The sequence below is a fragment of the Acinonyx jubatus genome, chromosome A3 (genome assembly GCF_027475565.1).
Source record: "Acinonyx jubatus isolate Ajub_Pintada_27869175 chromosome A3, VMU_Ajub_asm_v1.0, whole genome shotgun sequence".
NCBI classification, from domain to species: domain Eukaryota; kingdom Metazoa; phylum Chordata; class Mammalia; order Carnivora; family Felidae; genus Acinonyx; species Acinonyx jubatus.
Genome location: NC_069388.1, coordinates 48,697,707 through 48,721,031, shown reverse-complemented (window position 1 = coordinate 48,721,031; position 23,325 = coordinate 48,697,707). Strand labels below are relative to the sequence as shown.

General features: G+C 50.4%; 2 protein-coding genes across 4 annotated transcripts in view; one reads left to right on the top strand and one right to left on the bottom strand.

Moving 5' to 3' along the window:
* Positions 1-3,134, top strand: part of APMAP (adipocyte plasma membrane associated protein) — a 34,489-nt gene extending 31,355 nt beyond the window's left edge. The window contains exon 9 of the mRNA XM_027069438.2: positions 1,955-3,134. Coding sequence (XP_026925239.1) covers positions 1,955-2,164 — 210 coding nt within the window. The 3' untranslated portion in view covers positions 2,165-3,134. The remainder of the gene's footprint in view (positions 1-1,954) is intronic.
* CST7 (cystatin F) lies at positions 1,953-20,249 on the bottom strand. Of its 3 annotated transcripts, none has more exons than XM_053200328.1 (4): positions 19,979-20,249; positions 10,413-10,606; positions 8,624-8,740; positions 1,953-8,233 (listed from the first exon to the last, which is right to left on the bottom strand). In XM_053200328.1, the coding sequence occupies exons 1-4, from the start codon at positions 20,046-20,048 to the stop codon at positions 8,228-8,230; spliced, it is 387 nt and encodes a 128-aa protein (XP_053056303.1). In that variant the 5' UTR covers positions 20,049-20,249; the 3' UTR covers positions 1,953-8,227. The 3 variants fall into 3 exon arrangements, with proteins under 3 accessions (XP_053056303.1, XP_053056302.1, XP_026925242.1); XM_053200327.1 differs by having other exon boundaries at positions 1,953-8,048; positions 19,979-20,242; XM_027069441.2 differs by having other exon boundaries at positions 1,953-8,048; positions 10,413-10,585; positions 19,979-20,237.
* Positions 20,250-23,325: the final 3,076 nt, after the last annotated feature.

The window sequence follows — 23,325 nt, the reverse complement described above, 5'->3', positions numbered from 1 at the left end:
GCAGAGGCTGGGGTGGGAGGTACATACACATGATAAGACCCCATGGAGCCCGGCTTGCATGGCTTGGAGAGAAGGGATCAGGCATGAGGGCAGGGTTCTTGGCATCAGCAGCTGGTGTCAGGGGCCTGGTCTCCTCTGCTGGGGAGTCTGTTGAGTTTGAAGAGCTTTTAGAAAGTCTGGGTGGGGAAGTTTCAGCACTGGGGGGTTAGAAATTGGGGTGAAGATTTGAGGGCTTTCTGGGAAAGCAACTTAAACCAAAGAGAGAGGGTGAGATGTCTTAGGGATAAGATAGAGCAGAAAAGGGAGGACCTAACACTGAAGTGAGATGGCATTTCACAGGCCATGGGAAGTCTTATGGAGTGTTTTAAGTTATAATGTAACTTTGGTTGCCATAAAACTTTTTAGAACTCAGTCAACTTGTATGTCTGTTTGGACCTTTGCAAGGTTTCTCCTTTGTCTAGGAGACATTATCCACTGGACACGTGCAGTTGTTTGGCTGTTTCCCCTTACATTAAGAGGTAGATAGGGGCGCCTGGGTGGCTCAGTCAGTTAAGCATCCAACTCTTGGTTGTGGCTAAGGTCATGATCTCATGGTTTTTTGAGTTCGAGCCCCATGTCTGTGCTGACAGTACGGAGCCTGCTTGGGATTCTCTCTCTCCCTTTCTCTGCCTCTCCCCCACTCACTCTGTCTCTTTCTCTCTCTCAAAAATGAATACATTAAAAAAAATTAAAAAGAGGTAGACATCTGCCTATTAATTTGCGCTCATTGGCCTTATGCAGTCGCGTACTGGCATCATTTCCTCCCTAGTGTCCTGCTGTGCCAGAAATTTCATATTTCACCCTCTGGTTTCTCTGCTCTTAAAACCCTTCAGTAGCCCCATGTGGCCCTTGACCTGGCTGAGTCAGGAGGCTGCTAGATGGTGCCTTGCTTAGCATGGAGGGGTTTTCCTCCATCTGTACTCTGGCCTTGAGCAGAGCTGCCAGGGCTCAGGGGGCAGGGACATGCTCATTTAACTTGTCCAGGTCTTTTCTCATCAACACAAACTGCCGTCATGTCTCCATCATTTGCACCTTGCATGTTTGAAATGTGTTAAACTTAGTCTGAGAGCTTGGCGTTCATTCTGGTTAAGCTGTGCTGGAGTCCATGTCAGTCTGGACATTGGCTTCAGTGTTGTGTCTTTGTCAGATGTGGGGAGCCCTGAACCCTTCTCTGGGTTCAGCTGGGTTGTCTGGAGTAGCACCTGCATTGGGTCTAGTGCGTACCATGCAGAGGGCTGTTAGAAAGCTGTAATCCTTGTGCTGGGCTAGTCTTGCCTCTGGGTGCACATGTCAGGAGGCTCCTTGGCCTGATCTGCATGGGGGCAGAGGTGGGGGATGCCTGTGGGGTGGCAGGTCCTGTGCCAAGGGCAGGGAGCTGGTTTATTCTATGTGGCTTCCCTGTCACTGGAAGAGCTGGGTCCTTATGAGATGGCGAGTGGCTGTGGCATCTGTTAAAAGTAAAATTTAACTGAGTAAATGTCAAAGATCTTATTGGCTTTGATCAGTGACTCCTGATTCGGGCAGCATCTAGTCGAGCAGATAGGAGTTTGGAGGAACTGTACAAAATGAAAGACTTCCAGGCAGGAAGAGGTGGGAACAAGGGGGTTACACTGGGAAAACAAAAACAAAAAAACCCAGGTTGATTATTGCCAGGCTGTTTTCCTTTAGGGGATGGAAGGGGTCTGTCAGGCACATTACCTTGCTAGTGCTGATCAGGAGATTTCTGATTGACTCATGTAAGATTCTATTTCTGGGAGAACCCAAACTGTAAGTAAGTTAGATCTGGTTTAGTGATGTGGGACTGAGCATAAGTGATTCCATTTTGGGCCTTTGGTCTTGTTTTTAGCAAATTGGATCTGCTCACACCACTCCCTTGGTCAGAAACTAACCTCTCCTCATGCCGTTTCCTTCCCAGCTGTTTAGTCAGGAGACTGTGATGAAGTTTGTGCCACGGTACAGCCTTGTTCTAGAACTCAGCGACAGCGGGGCGTTCCGGAGAAGCTTGCACGATCCCGACGGGCAGGTGGCTTCCTACATCAGTGAAGTGCACGAGCACGATGGGCACCTATACCTGGGCTCCTTCAGGGCCCCCTTCCTCTGCAGACTCAACCTTCAGTCTGTTTAGCCAGCCTGACTGTAGCTGTGCCAGGAGTCCTCACACTGGGCACCACTCCTATTCCAGGAGGTACCATGCACACAGCCCTTTCCACCTGCACCTGCCAGTCCTTGGAAGTGGACAGTGAGACCCTGTGGATGTCTGGGCCCCTGTGGGATACCTCTCCCCTGGGTTTGACATTGCATTTAGAGGGAAGCATAATTTGCCATAGGGAGGATAAGTCCATGTTAAACTGTTTTCTGTTAAAAAAAAAACCTTTCTAAGTACAGTGATTCTCTAGGACTTAGGAGACTTCATACACTTATAACAGGCCTCAAGGTTTGGTGGATAGAGCGTAGATGAGCTGTCTAAGGATCTTGTTTTTGCTACTGGCTGTCCTGCCAGCCTCAGTGTCTTTACTGTAAAATGGGGTAATACCTGTCTTTGGGGGAGGGGCATGGGAAGGGCAAGGAGAGCTCAGTGCAAACATGTGTTGAGGCCAGTGGGCAGAGCTATGTAAGTAAAGACCTTAGAGCCATATTCTAACTCTAGATGTAGAGTTGTGTGGGACTTGGGACCTTGATCCTGGGTGTTCCCTTCCATAGCTCACACCCTCCAGCCTGCCCCACTCTGAACCAGAGGCTTTTCAAGACTCCTGAGTCCCTATAACCATTTAAAGGCAAGGACCCGAGTAAATGCATAGAAGCAGCAGCTCAGGACTCCCTGGGCTCTTCTCTGTGAACAACTTACCACGTTGATGGAATGATCCAGCAGCTGGGTACTGCAGGGGAGAATTTAGGCAGGTCCTGTTTACATACCTTTGTTCCTCACCACTAGGCCCACAGATGAATAGTGCACATGCTAGTGCCATTTGCTAGAGGGTCACAAGCCTGAAGTTGCTGTATATCCTGACAGGTATGCCTGTACACTGGTCCTAATTTTGTCAGGGGAACCCATGTAATAATGATAATTAAATTGACTTTTCTGCTGATTAATCTTTTTTGATGGTGTTGCCTGGGAGTTTTTCTCTAATATAATTATGTTAACAGGGACTGGAATTTGATTCCATTGAGGGCTGATAAGAGGATCATTTTGGTCAGGACCTTGTTTAGGGACAAGCAGTCCATCTGACTGGCTCAGGGCACAGGGCAGCCCCTCCAGCCATTGCCTCCTGGCAGTGCTTTATTCTTGGGCTTGTTGATGTCATACTGTGTTCCTGTTTCCAGCCTACAAAATGGGCCTAATATCTGTTCCTTTCTGTCCTGTTTGTGAGAATCCATAGGAGATCGTCTCTCTGGAATTGTTTTAAGTAACTTAACAAAGGAAATATTTTCAATAGGTAATGATATTAAAATTCAAAGAGGATTGATAGCTGTGGTAAAATCTCAACCATTTATGTGGTGTTGCACTAGCTGGCACTAATCCCTTCATTCCCTTTCCCAACAGCGGCCACCCCCCTCCCATGTGTTGGGCTGGCCTCATTTTAGGGGAAACAGGCAGGATCTGGTGGTTGGCTCATCTGGTGTTACCTGTTCAGGGATGGCTTTATGTGCAGCAGCAGTAGCACAGGGTCAGAGATTGGCTTCAGTCCAGTTGATGCAATGCAGAATGTATTAGGTGAATGACTTAATGTTATTTATATTACTTTATAGGAAAGAAAGTTGAGTAGTGATTATTAAATACTTCTTAGTAGATAATGGTGCATCCCATACATCAGCTGTACAGGAAAAGGGAAAGCCTGATCATTCTGCCATAAAAAACAATTTAAATGTGAGGAGCATATATAAGTTGACTTCTTGATTGAGAACAGAGGGCTTTGGTGTTAGTGCTTACTTTTTAGCAGTGCAGAGAAGCTGGTAAATTGCTTTGCAGAGTTTTCAGCAAAGGAGTCTTGATTTTGACTCAGATTTTGATTTTCTGTCTCAAAGTGTCATTTGCTGTGTTTTATCTGGTAATTTGCCATGGTGAGGTACAAAATATAGTCTTGTTAGGTTTAAGTATGTGGTGTGCTTTTGTTGTAAACATGAAGCAGATTTGCACTAATGTGAATTACTAACATGCTTTTAAAATTAAATTAAGTGATTCATTCATTGTGTGCTTCTTTATTATCTATTACAAAAATTCTGTCAGGATTCACTTATTGCCTTTCATATGACAGAGGCCCTGTTTTGAGATTTTTATCATCAACATGCATTTGCAGAGTGGTCTGTAGTTTAGAAAGTGTTTTCACAGGGACTCCTGGGTGGCTCAGTCAGTTAAGCATCTGACTCTTGATTTCGTCTCAGGTCATCATCTCATGGTTCCTGAGTTGGAGTTGAGCCTTGTGTTGGGTGCTGTGCTAACAGCATGGTGCCTGCTTGGGATTCTCTCTCTCTCCCTCTCTCTCTGTCCCTCCCCCAATGAGTGCTTTCTCTCTCTGAAAGTGTTCAGTTAATTTATTTTTTAAATAAATTTAAAAAAAAGGGGTTTTCACATACACTGACCTTTTACTGATGGAAAGAGATGTGGCCTCATTTTATAGGGGAATGGAAGCTGGGGGGAGTGATTTTCCCAAAGTCACTGGGAACACAGGGCCAGTACACTGCTGGGCCAGAAACCGTGCTCTGACTATAAAATGTGCCAGGGAAGCTGGGAGATGAGGAGGCAGGGTGGTGTTCCCAGGACCTGGCCTTTTGGTGGTCACTGCCCAGCCCAGGGGTTGGACCTTGGCTGCACATCAGAGTCCTCTGGGGTTCCTGGTCTTCTAGAGTGGCCTGGCATCATCATAGTTTCAAGCTTCACAGGTGGCCCCCATGGCAGTTGGGGAGGCACCCGTCATGGCTGGGGCCTGTCTGCACTCCTGGAGAACGGACAGTAGAGCTGAATCCCTTAGAGTCTGTGTATAGTTAGTGAGGAGGCATGGCTGGGGAAAGTGCTAGAACACTCAGGGCAAGACTGTTAGAATTTTGACTGGTTTTGCTCAGTTTCAAGACCTTGAGCAATTAGTATTTCTTCTCTTCAGTCCTATTTCTGGTATGTCTTAGAATCCCAGGTACTTAACTTTACATTTCTCAGTAACAATAACATTAGATGGTATCACAGCTTCCCTCTGTATCAGTCATTCTCTCCTAGTCAGAGTAAAGCTCTAAGTTGAAAACAGCAGGTAAAATTGGGTTGGCAAGACGAGACTTCAGGGCATCACTGGCTGACATCTCCCTGCAGTAAGTTACACCATCTCTGTGTGGGTGTTTAGTTTCATCTGTTTGAATCCTACCAAATGGCTCTCTGGCATCCCTTCCCAGGTCAGTCGGAGAGAAATCTTGATAGGGCCAAAGTGCATTGATGGAACAAACATTGTGCCCTCAGGGCCTGCTCAGGGGCGGCCAGAACAAAAAACGTCTGCGAGAGTATGATTGGTAGATATATCTCTATGGAGGACACAGGTATTCCAGCTCTTGTCTTCCAAAAATCAGAATAGCCTCACACTGGCTCACTGGCCCAGCCTCTTCTGTTGTGACCATGGCTGGTGTAAGAGTTATTTAAAGCATTGTTTTCTATGAGATGTAGTACATAAAGCAGATTGGAAATAATAAAACAGCAGATGTCCCATTTCCACCTGGAGTTTGGTCCCTGAGGCTCCCCAAGTAGAGAAGGTTTGCAGACGCCTGAGGTTGGGGGCCCACGGCCAACTGGCATCTTTGGTAGCTGATTTGCCTTAGTTCTAAGACTTCTCTTTGTTTACTTTATAAGAAGAGATTTTATTTAAAAAAAAAATTAATATTTATTCATTTTTGAGAGAGACAGAGTGCAAGCAGGGGAGGGGCAGAAAGAGAGGGAGACAGAATCTGAAGCAGGCTTCAGGCTCTGAGTTGTCAGCACAGAGCCCAATGCCGGGTTCGAACCCAATAACCGTGAGATCATGACCTGAGCCAAAGTCAGACTGACTCTTAACCTACTGAGCCACCCAGGCATCCCTGTAGGACAAGATTTCAAATGATGTTTTGAAAATTGTGGGGATAGGTTAGTGTTGAAACCTGAGAGTTTTGAGATTAAACTGTGAGGCTTCCTTCTCTGTTTCCAGAGGGAAGGTCAGCCCTAGCTCTTGGCTAGGCAGGGGGAGTTCAAATGCAGCTCAGCTTGGAGCAGTGGTACTGTGAGGCTGCTCTACCCCAGACATGTGTGCATTCTCGTCTTTGACCTTGAGGCCAGGTGATACCACGTTGGCCAGTGGGGACTGGAGGGTTAGTAATAATTTTCAGGAGAGGCCTGGCCTTCTGTGCTCTGATCCGTATTTAAATGTAAATGAGCACTGACTGGGAGCTAGGAGGGGGTCTTCCCTTCATTTGCTGTGTCTTCTTGTCCCCTTGTCTGTGTCCAAGGTGGTGTTCCTGCCACCTTGTTAATGTATGTATGGGATCAACAGGGCCGGGTGAACTCATTTATCTTTATGAAAGGATGGCCTTCAGAGTCATCGAATAAATTAAATGTCTTGTGGCATAGTTGCCATTACTGTCCCTGAATTAAATGACCAGAAGGCGGTGAGCCAGCAAAAATGAATGAGAATTTGGATTATTAAAGTAGTTCTGTCCTCACTGAAGGAAGCCAAAGGATAATTCATTATGATGTTCACACTGATCGAGTTTATAACTGTGTACTAAGTTGTCATACATATTTAATGTAGATTTTCTGTTTCCTATGAATTATCAAGTTGTATTTTTTTTAAAGGCAACAGTGTACTTTGCCTGTAGTTTGAAGAGACCTGGAGAGGAAGAAGTCCAACATGAGGGGCTCTGCATTTGAACCCAGGGTTACACAAGGTGGCTGGAGGGGCTGTCTTCTCTGAGTGAAGCCTCTGTCTACAAGCTCCTAGGTGTCTCTGTGGCCCAGCCTTGCACTTTCTAATGCCAGTTCAATCCCTGTCTTTTACGAGGACCCTAGTGCCTCCCGCCTCGCAGTGGTCCCCTCCTTCTCCCAACTCCTCAACACAACACCTCCATCCCTAACCTCGACTCCCTTCTTTTGAGGTGCTGTGGGCAGTGGTCCCAGCACTCTTCCTCACCCCACCTGCCCAGGTGCTGCTGTGTGCATGCTGAGCCTCAGAGGCAGTGGAGAGAACTTGGGTGTATGGCTCCCTGTCAGAAGAATACCCAGCTGGAGGGTAAGTGCCCTCCAAAGTCGGGTGCTTTCTGTCCTGCCAGTTCATGATGTAGATATATGCTGGCCTGTTTTGGCTGCTTTGGTCTTCACTATATTTTAGCTAGCAGTGAGTGGCTGGAAAAGCCTCCAAGGGGCTTTATGGAAGTCACTTATACTCATTAGACCACTAAGTGAGGGGCACCCCTCACAACACCTCACCTTCCTAACTGTCCCTTTAAAGATGCTTTGAGATGGTCAGTTCTTTATTCCTATTTATTCATGACTTTATTCATCCATGAAAGGCCAAAGATGCTTAATACCAGACTTGGGTCCTCTGCCCAGTGCTGTAACAGTTATTCAGTCAGAAGGATGGATCTCTGGGCTTTTCATTGGTGAGCGTGGGACCACAGGGTAATTGGGCTTGCTCAGGGGTCCAGAACCTGAAAAATTCCCTCCCACCAGAGGACTCGCTCCTGTGTGTCCAGACCCCAAATCTGTCTGGGACACAGCATTAGTAAAATGAAGTTTAGAAAAAAATGTGAAATAATCTAGCCAGGGGCAGTATCTTTTTCTTCCACTCCGGCTACTTCGCAGTGAACCTGTGGGCACTTCTGCTCACTGCTGAGCTCCTATAGAAGGTCCAAGGGTCTGTAACAGCCAGGACAGGGCTGTGACTGAGCACAGTAAACAGCCCAGGTGCAGTCTTGCTGTGAGGTGGAAGTCACTGACAGTGGAGGACGGGCACCTCGAACCTCTGGAGCCAGGGGATGACCCAAACTTCAGAGTAGCAACTGAAAGTCTGAAACAAAGAAGAATCCTCCTGAGAATCTTCCTGGGGCAGAGGCCGCCCTCCCAACATGCTCCACAGAGGTTAAGTTCTGGTGCTGCTGCCTGTGGGCTATGCATGTGCACACATACCTGTGTGTGTGCATTTTCCTTATTAAGCTCTCCCCCTGCCCCAAGTTGTTTTGAAGAATTTCACATCTACAAAGAAGTTGAAAGAGTGATTCAAGAATATATACTTCTTTCATTTGCAAATTGAATTTTGCCACATTTGCTCTCTCCCTGCATGTATATGTGTGTCTATAATTTCTGAACTGTTTGAAAACTCTTTTTGCTGTAACTACCCCTGTCCCCAAGTTCGTGGTGTTTATTTCCTGGAGGTGTGTCCCTCAGGGAGGAGGAAGTGTGAGGTGGGCAGGTTGAGGTGCTCTCTTGGGAGTCTCATCTCTGTGTTCTCCTGGGTCTGTGAGTGAGATTTGGAACTTTGCAGGCAGAGAGGTGATGAAGGGGGTGTTTCCCAAAGTCCTGGGGAGCAGGTAGGGGCTGGGACAGCAGTGAGTGCGTGTAAGGAGGCGAGACCCCTTTGATTACCCGTTGTAAGGTGTGGTTTGTCTGGAAGTCACAGTTGTCTAGACTAGGGTGCTGGGTCTTCTTGCAAGAAGTTCTGCCAATCTCCATGTCCAGCATGTACTTCAGACCCTTCACAATCTAAGGGGGAAACAGGCCACATCTGTGTTACTTGGCCACACCAGCAGGAGGCATGGAGACAGGGAGGAGAGAAGCCTGGACGTGACCCCTGGAAAGGGGCTGAGGGTGTGCAGGCCTATCTGGGACTCACCAGAGAGCTCTGGGAGGGACACTGCCACCTGGACCCCAGAACCCTCCCTTCTTACCCATTCATGTTGGTCCTGCTCATGGCACCAGTTCTTGGTCCCCAGGTGAGACTGCGGCTCTGTGTCCAAGACATTTCCTTCCTGCCCAGAACTCTCCATCAGCAGGGATGGGCCCTGTGCCCGTGAAGGCGAAGTGATGCCACCTCCACGCCCAACACTCACCTGCAGCCTGTGCTGACCTGCTGGTTAGTCCCTGCCCTGCATGCCAGCAGTGGTTAATTTTTTCCCAGTTTCAAAATAGATCTTCTCCACTTGCATGTGGCAGCACCCTGGATCATCTCCTTGTTTGTGGTCTCTCAATAAAGCCTCAGCCCCACTAAGAACCAGGTGAAATAAAGTCCCCAGTGTCACCAAGGGATAACCTCCCATCCACCAGCTCCTGTAGGCCCTCGAGCACCAGCAGGAGCACCACGAGTTTATGGTGTTCCCGCAGGAGGTGAGAGCCAGGCTTGAGAAGATCCCACAGCCCCTTGAGGGGAGTCCCTGCAGAGCTAACACTTTGGCTATTTCCATGGGACAGCTTTTCAAAGCCCACTGTACACCAGACTGCCTTTCTACAACACACTTTCTGATCATAAAAATATGCTGCTCTTTAACAAGTTTGCAGTTTTGGGGCACCTGGGTGGCTCAGTCAGTTGAGCATCCAACTTGGGTTCAGGTCACGATCTCATGGTTTGTGAATTAAAGCCCCACATCAAGCACTCTGTTGTCAGCCTGGAGCCTGCTTGGTATTCTCTGTCCCTCTGTCTCTCTGCCCCTACCCCACTTATGCTTTCTCTCAAAAATAAAGAAGTTTGCAATTTTCAAAACGTATAAAGATGATAAGAATTTCCAATAATCTTGTCACACAGGGGTACCATTATTAGTTTATGTAAAAACTGTTAGAGTAGGACCACCTCACCACCTTTCCTTGGGGTTTGTGTGTGGGTAAGGGGCAGTGGTTTGGGCAAAGCTCTGTGAGTGAAAGAACATGGCCCAAATGGAGAATGGCAAGATGTCCTATGGGGCTGCTGAGGGGGCGAGACAGGGCAGGGGCTCTGATGGGTGGTGCAAGTGTGTGCACTCTGCAGGGGCAATGCTTTCCTCGCTTTGGTTCCTGTGGGGTGGCTTTCCACTTCTTCCCACTACCACCACCCCCCACTCCCACCCAGCAGCCTTCAGCACGCCCAGTGCCAGTTGCCCGTTCCGCCCCTGCCCTCCTTGGTTTAGCTCCAGATGTGCTGTGGGCCACAACCTGATGGCTCCACCCAGAAGCATGCTTTCGTAAGAGGTGGCTCAGGGCCTTTTGGCTGTGCCCTGGGTGACTCTGGCTTTGGCTGCTCATGGGCTGTTTGTGTGGCTGCTGCTCTCAGCCTCCTGGCCTGCCTGGGTCTGTGTTCTTGATGGATGGGTACTAGGTGGGCCAGCCCCTGGTAAGACAGGAGTCACTGCAGCCTGGCCTCTTAGGGATGTCCTTGACGGGCTGTTGGTGAGACCCAGACCCTCACCTGGACCAGGGCTCTGCTGATGTGGGACTCCTTGAACAAGAAGATGTCATTTGTGCAGTTGTTGAACCTTTCAACGCTGTGTCTGGCCGCTTTGAGGACTGCTGAGTCATTGGGGTTTATTGTTTTAGGAAATCCTGGTTTCACATCTGAGTTAAGGGTCTGGGCACAAAAATCTGAAAGAGAGAAGCACAGAACTAGACAAGAACATTACTGTTAGCAGGGTCCTCAGGCCAGTGTTGCACCTCATACCTTGGTTCTCCTGTCTGTTCCCAGTGTGGCCTCCAGCCATCTACCTACCCCCTCAACCAGCCACCCCACATCCCACAGGGCATTTATCATGCGTCCCCATGGTTGCTCCCTACTCAGAGCTGAGGACCAGGAGCAGTGAGTGGTCTGGTGATGAATAAAATATAGTCCTGTCTCTCTGTGCCTGCCCATACAGCCTCCTTCAGAACCCAGGTTCCTAATGCATTAAAGAAAACCGAAACATGTCTCCAGGTGGCAGAGCCTTTGGGCAGGATGCAGCCCCAGGGGTTAGAAGAATCACCCCAGTTGGCCTTTGAGGCCACAACCATCTGGCCCCAGCTCCTCAGCTTGTCCCCAAGAAGTGGACCATGGGGAAGTGCCCAAAGGCCTGTCCTACTTTCTCACTTGTGGTTACACTCCTACTGTACCCTGCCTCAGTGACTCTTGTCAGAATCTGCCCAGCTTCCAGGCTCTGGGTTGGCCTCCCCAGGGGCCCCAGCTCCCGGCAGCAGCATAGCACCCAGTACCCCTCACGTTCTGCCTCCTTTTGTGCTGTTCTGGATACAAGTCTGAGGATGGGGGTCAGGCCTGGGCGACGTTCCCACCCAGCTCCACTGCAGAGCTAGTGTATGGTGGAGGGAGGGATGGCTGGCTTGCTTTCATCCTTCCATGCTCTTCCTATTCCACAGAGGCCCATATTTGGATAAAAGATGGGGTAAACAACATAAGGGGCTTCTCCCCCAGCAGCTGGGTCCCTCAGTGCTTGACAGAGCCTGGTAGAACTAGGGACCCCCACACCCCTGCCCTGCTCTCCACATCCTCTGCTTTCAGCTCCCACAGAAGCAGAGCCAGGCCACACTCTGAAGAAGGACCCGACTTTATTTATTTGTCCAGCTCACTGGCCCTTCTGGAGCCCTCCTCATCCCACAGGCTCAGGGGGTGCAGAATCTATGTTCACTGGAGCTCACATTCCGTAAATAAACAGGCAAGACAAACACTAGAGAAGCAGGCAGGTGAAGCAAGGCAGGAGCTGTGCAGGGGTCTGTCCACAGGAGATGCAGGATCAGGCTGTGCCATCTGCACAAATCTGTACATAGAGCCCGGGGGCAAGCTGTGGGCCAGGAGGGCAGAGGAGTCTGAGGGCCCAGGACCCCAGCGTGGCTGAAGCAAGGAGGGCATGTAGAGAAGGGCTGAGAGCCGAGGCATGGGTGTGTGCCAATTCGGGTTACAAACTAGAAAACACGAATATATTGGGTGCCCGGGTGGCTCAGTTGGTTGAGCATCTGATTCTTGATTTTGGTTCAGGTCATGATTTCACAGTTTTGTGAGTTCAAGTCCTACATCTGGCTCTGTGCTGACAGTGTAGAGCCTGCTTTAGATTCTCTGTCCCCCTCTATCTCTGCCCCTTACCCACTCATGCTCTGTCCAAATAAATAAACTTAAAAAAAAAAAAAAAAGCCCACAGGTTCTGTATCACAACAAGCCAATGGTGGCCTTTTCTGGTTGGTGGCTCATCTCATGGTGAATTTAGGTTTCTCTGTTTGTCAGTTTTCTACAGCATTTGTCAATTTTTCTACAGTGGACAACTGGTGTATTAAAATAAAAAGTCAGGGGCACCTGGGTGGCTCAGTCAGTTAAGCATCCAACTTTGGCTCAGGTCATGATCTCATGGTTTGTGAGTTCGAGCCCCGCGTTGGGCTCTGTGCTGACAGACAGCTCAGAGCCTGGAGCCTGCTTCGGATTTTGTGTCTCCCTCTCTCTCTATCCCTCCCTGACTAGTGCTCTGTCTCTCTGTCTCTCAAAAATAAATAAATGTAAAAAATAATAATAAAAAAATTTTTAAATAAAAAGTCAAAAGTTTGGAGGGAAAAGTCTAAATAAACTGGTGGGAGGGAGAATGGGAAGAGGATTTTACATTCGTAAACTGCTTTACTAAGACTTTCTCCCAGAGTTCCCTGAAATATTAGCATGCCAGAGATGATCCTGAGCTGAGTGGTTTTATTTCATTAACTAAATTAAACAGATTGTGACAATCAGCTCCTCAGTAGCATGGCCACATTTCAGGTGCTCAGTAGCTATACGTGGTTGTGGCTGTGGGTACAGATAGGGACATGGTGTCCTGAGCTGCTCTGAGACTTTGCTTCCCTCTACTGTGACCTTGGGGAGCACCTGTGGTGCAGGCGGCTATGTTCAGTCGGGGGAGGCCTGAGTTTAGCACCAGGCAGAGGTGCCGAAACAGCAGGAAGTGGAGACTCAGGATGTGTGGGTAGCAGCAGCACTAACCAAGCTTCCGGGCTGAGCATATGTAAGGTGGAGAGATTAGTCCTGACCTGTCCCCAGCCCACCCCAGCCCACCCCATCCCCTCCTGAGAGACAAAGTCTGGCTCAAGTCGGAGACACTCAAGTGTATTTGGGTTGAGGAAGATAATGGTGACAAGGCATGCAGGCCTTCAGGGAGTCAAGATACTTGCTGGTTCCCTGGGTTGTCAAGAAATCTCAACTTGAGGGGAGGAAGTGGCAGTGTAAGTTCAAAAGAGCTTTAATAGAAGCTCTGGGAGCTTCTAGAATGGAAGCTGCATTGGGATGTTCCACTGGGGACAAGGAGTCCCCCACCCATGGGCACTGACAGAAGGGGGCTGAGGGAAATGCCTGTTACCTTGTATGGGAGTGGGGGTAGGGGTTAGATAGGGCCAGTGGGCTGGCTGGGCCTAGGAAGTGCTGAGCAGGATGGTGCCTTGTGTGCTGTGCCCCTGCTATGGCACAAGACCCCCTTGTGCACATAGTGCCTTGTATGCTGTACACCTCCTTGTGTACATGAGACCCCTGCCAAGTGTGAGAACCAGGACAGGTGGGATGGGAGGTGGGCACTGGCTGGTTGCTCTCCCCTCCCCCGTGTGAGTTGTACAATGGAAGGACTGGCATGGGAAGGTACAGGTCTGTGTGTTCTGTGGCCCTGGGCTTCCTGCTGTCTGGGGAGGGCCAGCACTGCTTGACCAAGCAGGGCCCTGCCTGGCAGATGGATCTTCCCCAGCTGGTTCCTTGGGCCAAAGGCGAAACATCAAGACTAAGCCCATGATACCTCTGCGAGGCTCCCAAAACTTTAGCAGCCCCAAGGACCTGGCCCTCTGTCCCCTGTGAAAACAGCATACTGCTGGTGCCCTTACCAACACAGGGTTATGGCCATCTGCTGGCCTCAGTTTCCCTCATAGCTTTGTCCCTTACAACACTGGGATTCTCTTGCAGGAATCCAGTCCTCGCAGGACAGTCTTTGGTTAAAGTCTCTGAAGATGGAAACAAGGAAAACTACTTGTGATCCTTGAGCACCAGCAGCTCGGCTGGTTGGGCTGGGTCAGGCCCTGGAACCTGCATTTCCCCAGCTTCCCACATGGTTGTGACTCAGGTGGTGTTACTGGGGGGGCCTCCTGGCCCCTGCACACAAACATGCTAACGTGAGGAGGGAGGGGCTGGGCCCAGGGCCTGCTCCTCTAGCACCTCTGCCTGTTGACCACAGGAAGTGTAGCATGATCTTTAGTTTAAACAAAAAAACCATTTTGATAGCTTCATTTCTGCTCATCAATGTAGTCTAGATGGCAGAGAAAGAATGAAGCCACGTTGGCACAAGGATTGAAGCTCTAATGTTATTCCTGCTCTCAGAGATTAGAGGACCACCCCCCCCCCTTGCTATGGATCAATATGACTTCTATTTTTTGCTTTGTATAAATTACATTTATTGCTTTTTCGGATTATAAGCTTATGTATTTTTGGTGGGACATTCAAAAAATACAGAAGAATATAAGAACAAAATTAGAAGTCACTCATGATCTCAAAGGTAACCACTGCTAATGGTTTTTTAAATAAAACGTATTAAATTTAATTTTCCTTGAATTTAACAGGATTAAAAAATGAAGTGAAAATAGGTGCGGCCTAACCTCAGATAAGTGTCCTGTTCAAACATGTGATGTTGGTTCCTGAGCAATTTCGGTAATGTTACAAAAAGTTTAGGGAAAACACTGAAGTTGGTTTATTTTTATTTAACCACATTTCCTAAAATGTAGGCTTCAAGTCAGTAAAACTTCATCAGCACAGTTGTCTGAACAGTTTTTAATTAAAAAAAAAAAGTTGAAAAGTCAAATCTATTTTTAGGATCCTTCAAGAGAAATCAACAGGGAAAGGCTTTTCATGGAGAATCAATGTCCCAAAGAGGCAGTGGTCCTTCAGAGAAGAACAGGAGCCACCACGTGGGTTCTGAGCAAGAGATGACAGGGCAGCCTGGGTGGCCTGGGCCAGGGGGGAGCCCCTCCCACACGAAGGGGGCCCTGGGCTGTCGTCAGGGATGGGGCATCTGGGTGTGTGCTGTGCAGCTGAAGTCTGGGGAGCAGGAGAGCCAGAACTGTTCTTTTCTTGTCAGAACCAAGGGCAGCATGTGTCCCCATTCCACCCAGGAGAGACTAAGGCCCCAGAGGAGTGCAGAGTGGGTTTAAATCAGCTTCAAATAATTATAAAGACCAAACATTTTTTTTTTTCTCATCCAAGAAGTATTTCTTGTAGGTGCTACACTACAGGTAACACCAAATGACTCAGAGCCTGGGGAGCCCACAGTCCTGGAGGGGAGGTTGGAAGGGGAGGTGCGCAGGCCGGGAGGCTCCCAGGAAGCTGACACTGGGCAAGAAGAGAGCCCTGGGGGGAGGGGGTGGAGGCTGGCAGATGGGAGGCCACTGAAAAAACTGTGGAGGTGACCCAGGTGAAGAGGACAAGGCTGTGCTAAGACAGGACTGACAGGGCAGCTGGAGGTTGGGGGGCGGGGGCAGCAAGCAAAGGTTGATCCAGGATTCAGACCGGGGGCATGGTGATGGCCTGGGTGACAATAGAAAGAGCAATGGGCAGAGGAGCAGTTTTGTGAGGAGAAATGAGAAATTCTGCATGGAGCTGCACTGTGCTGCCCCTGCCCAGGCAGGTGGGCCTTCCCTAGGGAGTGCAGTCCCAGATTCTGCATCACAGCCTGAATGGTTCTGATGCCAGCTGGGGAGTGAGTGGGGGGCACACCCAGAAGGGCACAAAGCCTGGGGGAACAGCAAAGATAAAGGTGGGCAGATGTCCCTTGTGGGGCCTGGCCAGGGTGGACAAGTATGAAAGGAGGGCATGCAGGCTCTGCCAGAGCAGCCCCGGGAGCAGGATGCCCAGGGACCCTTCCTGCTCTCAGGAGAGGAATAACTGTAGCTGATCTTGAAGAAAATGACTCAAGAGACTAGGCAAGACACCAGGGCACAGGGGGATCTGGGGGCAGATGAGGGAGACAGCAGGCTGTGCTGGGCTGAGTGGGGGACTGAGGTCTGCCCCCAGCATGCACAGTTGTAACAGCACCCGGGACTGAGCACTCGGGGTGCAGATGCAAGATGCTAAAGTTAGAGGGCTGCTTATCTGAGGCTGCTGTAGCCTCCTCCCAGGGGCCGTGCACTCAGCAGGCCCAGGACAGCGGGCACTGCAGCAGAACCTGTGGGTAGGAATCAGCTAGGGGGCAGCCGGGGATCCCACAGTCTCCGCAGCTGCTTGCGGCCTGCCCCAGGGGATCTCCCCCTGTCGTCTTCCATAAACCACCCCTCCTCATTGTTCAACACCCAGAGGAGTCTAAAAGTCTCCTCTCCCTCTGATCAGAATGGGAGGCAGAGCTTCAAGGAAATGTTCTGCTATTCCTTGCTTAAAAATGTAACTTTCCATATAAATCCCAAATGATTCCTACTCCCAACATCCTGTCCTGTTCTCCATCTGCCTCCACACCCTTTCCTTCAGAGGTATGACACTGACCCCTGTTTGTGTGCCAGGCTCTGCAGGCCACCCCAAGGTGCTCTCCGAGCACCTCCTCTCTAAGGGGAGTACTGCACGTACAGGCCCCAGAACACCTAAGAATTTAAATGAAATCCACAATTGGACAGATGATGCCAGAGCTTGGGGACACTGCCAGGATGTTACCTGCTGCAACAGTTGACTGTTCCTACACACAGTAAAGAGGAGTAATCTGCCTTGGAATTACCACCAAACTTACAAGCAATGTCTGTAAGAGACGTGGGGCAAAGACTTCCTCACCAAGAACAGCTGGTAAAATAATCCAGTAGCAAATGCTTTTGGTAGATGTTCCTTAATTTACTTTTCTGAAAAACTAAGATGTGTTGGACACATGTCCTATAGGAAGGCAGTAGAACCCAGGATGCTGGCCATGTGTCCAAGTACTAAAGCTGTTTGGAAGACTAGACCCTTTGGAGAGAGCTGTGGTCCCCTCCGGCCTGCCCTGCCCCACCCTGATTGCTACTTTGGGGGTCCCAGTTATGAGGGGGGGGGCTAGTTCCTGCAAGTGGAAGGAAAAGGGGGTGCTCTGGGGAGGCTGGGGTTCCCCATCACCTTTCTCTTTCAGGAGTGTTCTACTGGAGGTGAAGGGAACCAGGGTGCCCAAGAGCCAAATGCTGACAGTCCCTGCAGATGCCTCTTCCCCTGTCACCTGGGGTGGTTTCCTCTGTGCAGCTGCTTGGACACATCCACGCTGGGCTTTCCCCAACAGCATCTCTGAGCCCTTGTTGTGGGTCAGGTGTTGAGACCCCTGGGGAGGGGGCCCTATAGGTTCCTGCTCCTAGAGCTTACAGTCTGGAAGGCTATGCTTAAGAACTTGGGTGGTGGGTGGTGAATGTTAGGCTCATGGGTACTGGGGTCCACTGGGGTAGGGTACTGCCCCTACCTGGAGATGTCACCCTGAGCCCCATATCCGTGTGCTCTTCTTGTAAGACACAAAAATTCAGTAAGTCTGGGTCATTGCCATGAATTCCATGGGGCTGCACCCACCCAGCTGTGTTCAGGGGGCTCTCAGTTAAGGATAGGCCCATCCTTTTGAGGCTACATATGGTTAGTCCTTGATTTAACCCACTGACGCATGCTCAGAATTTGAATCCCAGCTATGCCTCTCAGGCTGTGAAGCCTTGGGCAAGTTGCCTACCCCTCTCTGAGCCCCTGTATCCTTCTCTGTAAAATAGGGATGTTAAGGGCACTGGCCTCACAGAGCAGTGATGAGAAGACAGGAGCCAGTACACATGAAGCTTTATGGACAAATGACATGCAATAGTGTAATGATTATCAAATATCAAATATGTAATATGGCTACAGCAGGGGTCTCTGAGGGTAAACAGGTGACCCCCATGGGCCCAGATGCAGCCTATAGCAGTTCTCAGGGCCCCTTCCCAGGATGCAGGGGAGTGTGAACCTTGCTGCTGGTGGTCTCTGGGTGTGGCAGATGTACCTAGCCCTTGCTACTGCTAACAAGAACTCATGTCATCTTACAGGTGGAAAGAGTGGTGGCTGCTGGTCTCTGGGGCCTCTGCTCTGGCAGCCCTGTAAACGGGAAGATGGGCCACTGCAAGTTTGGCTAGGGGCAGGGGAGGGAGGCAGAGTATGACATGGCAGCCCAGTGGAGCCTCCCAGAGAGATAACAGATGGGCTAAGGACAATGATGCAGCAATTTCCCAAGTCCTGAAGGGATCAGAGAGGGAAGCTGCCATGGGGCTCTGCATTTCTGTCAGTGCAGTTTAATGTCTGTGTGTGGGGAAGTCATATGCCCAAATGGCACCATCATCAGGGGCCCTGTCATACTCTACTCCCCCATGGGAAGGCTCTGGAATCTGTTCTCAGAGGAGGGAAGGGAAAGGCTGTCAGAGCCATGGAGGCAGAGTTGGGGCTGGGCTGAGTTCCTGTCTCTGTCCATCCACCAGACAGAGGGGCCTCCAAGCCCCTCTTTCTGAGGTTCTTGCTGGGCCTTCATCTGTCAAATGAAGGAAGCACCAGAAGGGATTACATCAGAGGGGTGGGGGTGGGGGAAGCTATCAGCATGGCAGAGACATGGCAGAGACTCAGAGCAGGGATGTGGGTGGGTGGCTTCCAAGCACCCCAGACCCAGTGAGAGTGCTTTCCATGGGCCCCCACAGTCAGGACTCTCCAAGGTGATGCAGTTATTTACCCATCTCATGGATGGTGACACTGAGGCTTAGGGAGGCTAGGCTGCAGGTTCCACAGCTAGTAGGTTTGGGGAGTCTATGGTGCCCCAAGGCTCTCTGCATGTGAGTGTGGGCTCTGGACTTTCCAGATGCTGCTCAGTGACAGAGAGTAGGTCTCACAGCAGAGGGCTGCTGCTGTGGTAGAGCCCATCTCCCCTACCTCCCAAGGGGACAGGCGGCTCTGGTGTGGGCATGGATTGGAGAGGGTTTGGTCCAGCAGTAAACAGCAGCAGAGGGAGCACCTGCCAGCAAGAGGCCACTAGTAGTTGGCCAGTGCCACCTGTCTCTGGATTTCCCACTCAATCCTGTTCCTGTCCCTGCTTTGTTCAGTGAGGAAACAGAGGCAAGCAGAGGAACGTGGCAAAACAATTGACAATGAGTGTGAATAATGAAATCCCAGTATAGTTAAGACGGCAGGCTCCAATCTCTCCAGCAGACCCTTCACTAAGGTTTTGAGAAGGAATGTGCTGAACATCCAGTTTTTTCCCCTGATGTCCCCTCCTGGGATGGGCACTAAGTAGGGGGCACAGGAAGACAGTGGCATCCTGGGGAGAAGGGGGGTCTCCTAACCATGAGAGCTAAGAAGGAGGGTTGGGGAGAGAGAGGAAGCAGGGTGTCCTGTCCCTGATGTCCCCAAATGCAGCACCCACCTGAGACAATCCAGAGGTCAGAGGCAGTGTCACCATGAGAGCATGTGAGGCCTCCATCATATAAGTTAAAGGAGGTGGAGTGGGGGCCCTCTAAGTCCCCACCAGTGACCCTGGCCTATGATTCCAGTGATGGGAGGGCATCGCCTGCTTCTCCGTGCTCTAGTGAGGACAGGTGCTCACTGGCTGTGTAGCTTGGGCAAGTCACCCAGTCTCCTGCCTCAGCTGCCAGGAGCACAGCAGCGACTCCCTCCCTCCCCTTCTCCCCCAGCGCTGGACCGGCAGGAAGTATTTGATATTCAGGCTCCTGGGAGCCAAGTCGAAGGACAGCAGCAGGAACTAACCATTGGACATTTCGGGGCTAGGTCCCCGTGGAGGAGCCACAGGAAAGCTTCCCTCGGGCGGACGGTTCTCAGGCCCCCGGTCTCTGGAGGGGCGGAAAACAAAGGACGCTTCCCTGCCCGCCCCCTCCCCCCGCCCGCCCCAGGCAGTTCCCTGGGGCTCAGCAACATGGCTTGGGCAACCTGGCTGGAAGCTCATGGCGCACCCAGCCGCCGTCGGGCAATTTCGGGACCTCGCCACGGGGACGACCAGAGCCCTGGAGCCCTGACACGAAGTGGCCCAGGGGAGACCCTGTCCTTACCTCGCGAAGGGCGCCCGGTGGTGCTCAAGACCAGGCAGCAGAAGGCGAGCAGCTCCCGGGCTCGCCGCATGGCTGCCTGCGTGGAGAGCGGTGCGCACTGGGGGAGTCGGTGCCCAGTGCTAAAGAGCAGGGGGGGCCCCGCCCTGCAAACCGCCCCCAGGCCGGGGTGGGGGCTGCCTGCCTCCGGCTGGGGCGGCGCGGGGCGGTGATGGTTTCTTGCTGAATCATTTTGACTAGAAGCTCCTCACCTCCACATCTTTGGGCTACCAAGTCAACCGCTTCCTTTACAAAAGTTTCCAAACCGATTATTTGCAAGGGGAGGAGGAAGAGAAATGAGAAGCTGTGAACAAAACCTTCGTGATTTTTCTACCTTCAGAACATACATGGAAGAGAACGCATTAAAAAGATAACGGGGGCGCCTGGGTGGCTGCGTTGGTTAAGCCGCGGACCCTGTTTGGCTCAGGTCATATCTCACCGTTCCTGAGTTGGAGCCCCAAGGCTCTGTACTGACAGTGCGGAGCCAGTTTGAGATTCTCTCTCTCTCCCTCTCTCTCTCTGCCCCTCCCCCAGTTCTCTCTCTCTCTCTCTCTCCCTCTCTCTCTCTCTCAAACTAAAAAAATAATAAGGGATTTTCAGAAGCAGAATGATCTGAGTTTCCTTTTCCAAAGAAGACACTTCTTAGGCCCAAGATTCCAGCGTTCTGAGTGGCCCCTTGTAGGAGACCACCCTCCTGTTGGTGTCAGTGGGCATCTCCCCCTAGGAAGTGGGCAGGAAAATGGGGTGCAGACTGCAGTTTCAGAGAATGAACATCACCAGGAAACATGCTCCCTTTGGGTTATTACTGCACCTGGAAATGGGCAGACAGCAGTGTTTGCTGGTTAAGTGTATGATTACTTCCCAACTTTGGCTCCACACTGGCAAAGAAGAAGGAAGAACAGAATCTGACCCAAGAGGTTTCCCTTTACATTCCCAGCCCAGCAGTTAGAGTGGGAGTTTTGCAGCCACACAGCCTGAATTTGTTTGAATTCAGCTCTGCCTCTTAACAGCTGGGGACCTTAGGTGAGGAACAGCCTCTCTGTGCCTCAGTTTCCCCCTGATGGTTGTGGTGAGGGTTTGGGGACTTCCTCAGTATAAATGCTCAGGGCTGGGCTAGAGCACATTGTATGGTCTTAGCTTTGGGGTGGTTCGTACAACCCCCCAGACTTTAGGACTGCCCTACAAGGAGGAAGAAGATGCCTGAGCCTTCCTCTGATGGCTCCTGCTGGGTCATACTGACTTTCAAGTAGGAGATCAGACAAGCCATATCAACTCTTGGGGCCTCCTGGGTCCCTGGCTACCCAGATTTATCAGGAGGACTGTTATTAGCAAAGCTCATTTGGCACAGAGTGTAGATGGTAGATGGTGGCATTCAATAAGGGCCCCTGCTTTCTGCTGGGTCTGCTGTGTCAGTCGTGGACACTCACCCTCTGGCTGTCAGTGGCCACGACACAAGGGCTCCAAGGTGGTGTCTCCTTGCCAGGCTCTGTGCCCTGATCATGTGTGCCAGGTTTGGTATTCATCCTCAGCAGGGGGCTGGGCTGCAGGAGAGGTGGGTGTCTTGGCATTGTTGTCTGTGCCCGTGGACACAATTGGCAGCCTCAAGGCAATTCAAACACATTGAATTTTACTGCAGAGGGTGCATCTTGGCACAGACGGTGTGAACTTCCGGGCAGCCCTGCTCTCAGGGTACTTGGCTTGTTTCCTCCACTGTCCCTCCCTTTGCAAGTTTGCAAGAAAAATCCAATGGCATGGCTCTAGTTATTGGATTCATTACCTATTACTGCATAGCAAACAACTACAAACTTAGCAGATTGAAACACATGTTTATTGTCTCAGTAATTGCGGGTCAGGATCTGGTACAGCTTAGCTGGGTTCTCTGCTTCAGGGCTTCACCAGGCTACAATTCAGGTGTTGACTGGGACTGAGTCCCATTTAAGGGCGCAACTGGAGAAGGATCCCCTTTCAAGCTCATGTGCTTGTTGGCCATCCTCAGTTCCTAGCCATGTGGGCCTTCCCAACATGGCCACTGGCTTCCTTAAAGCCAGCAAGGGAGGGAGAATGTCCTAAAAAATGACTTCAGGCTCTCTGAGCCTTGAGAGTCTCATGTGCACAAAGGGCACAAGCTGGGCTCTTTGTGGTTTGTGAGGGTCCAATCTGAGCAAGTGTGAAGGCAGCCCTCCAAGGCCTGTTGACTCACCTGAAGACAAATGGCAATGAAACATGCACCTCACAGAATCCATGGGAGGGTAAACGGGACAATGTGTGTTGGGCACTTGCAAGGTTGTAAAAGCTTCATCCGTTGAAAAACATGGTAAAGGTTTGTTTGTCCATAGCTTCCAGACCAGTGGCCTTCTCCCTAGTCTCTGGGAGGTCAGCTGATCTGGAGCTATGGAGGGCAGGGGTGCCAGGTGGAGGCAGAAAAGGTCTGAGGCTACCTAGGGTTGGTGTGTTGACTGGATGGAAATAATCAGAAGAGCTGATGTTTGTTGATCACCTCCTGGATGCACAATAGCAAATTGGCTCAGTTAATTGTTATCATAACTCTTTAAGATGGGTATCAGTGTTCCCACTTTGCAAATGAGAAAACTGAGCTTCAGGGAGGGAAGTCACTTGCCTAGGGTTACACAGCTTGCTTATTCTAGGGCTGGGCTTGATCCTAGCTCTGAAGCTCAGCCTGAGGTCTGGACTGTGAAGATCAATAAAGGAAACCTCACTAAAGTGGGGTGGAGAGGCTAGAAGGGGGAGCCCTACCACTAAACACCAATTACAGGAAGAGTTGTCAATTACAGACCCCAACAGAAGAGTCCCCAACAGGAAAAAATCATCAATCGCAGATCCTAATAGGGAAAAGATGTACATTGCATCTCCTGCAAGAAATCTACTACTTCTGCAACTCTGCTAATGAGAAACCGTCATCACCCTGAATTCCAATACACATTGGTTTCAAATTGGTTTCAAATAACCACTTCCAATTTCCTCCTTCTCCATTAAATAATGTTCCTCTGCTTTGCTGGACTTGCCTATGGTTTTGCAGGAGCGTGCCTGTCCCAAGTTGCAGTTCTCTGCTATTCCTGGATAAACCCATTTTTGCTGTTAAAATAAGTGACTGTGTTATGCCCAGAATTCGTGATCCCCAAAGACCACTAGGGAGCCGAGTCCGATGCAAAAGCAAAGAGCCTTTATTCGAGCTAGCTCGAGCTCAATCCCCTACCTGCACCGACGCAGCGGTGAGATACCAGGGAAAGAGCGAGTTTCAAAAGGACAAAGGTTTTACTGGGGCCTAGGGGCAGTTGGTGAGGTAATGGCTG

What these genes read in the sequence shown, in the direction of transcription:
- CST7 (XM_053200327.1), bottom strand. Translation starts at nt 20,048, where the DNA reads ATGCGGCGAGCCCGGGAGCTGCTCGCCTTCTGCTGCCTGGTCTTGAGC. An exon ending in CACCGGGCGCCCTTCGCGAG is followed by an intron (nt 10,607 to 19,978) that starts GTAAGGACAGGG and finishes GTTCTTGTCTAG; the next exon opens with TTCTGTGCTTCTCTCTTTCA. An exon ending in CAAACCACACCTTACAACGG is followed by an intron (nt 8,049 to 8,623) that starts GTAATCAAAGGG and finishes TCTTTGTTTCAG; the next exon opens with ACTTTCAGTTGCTACTCTGA.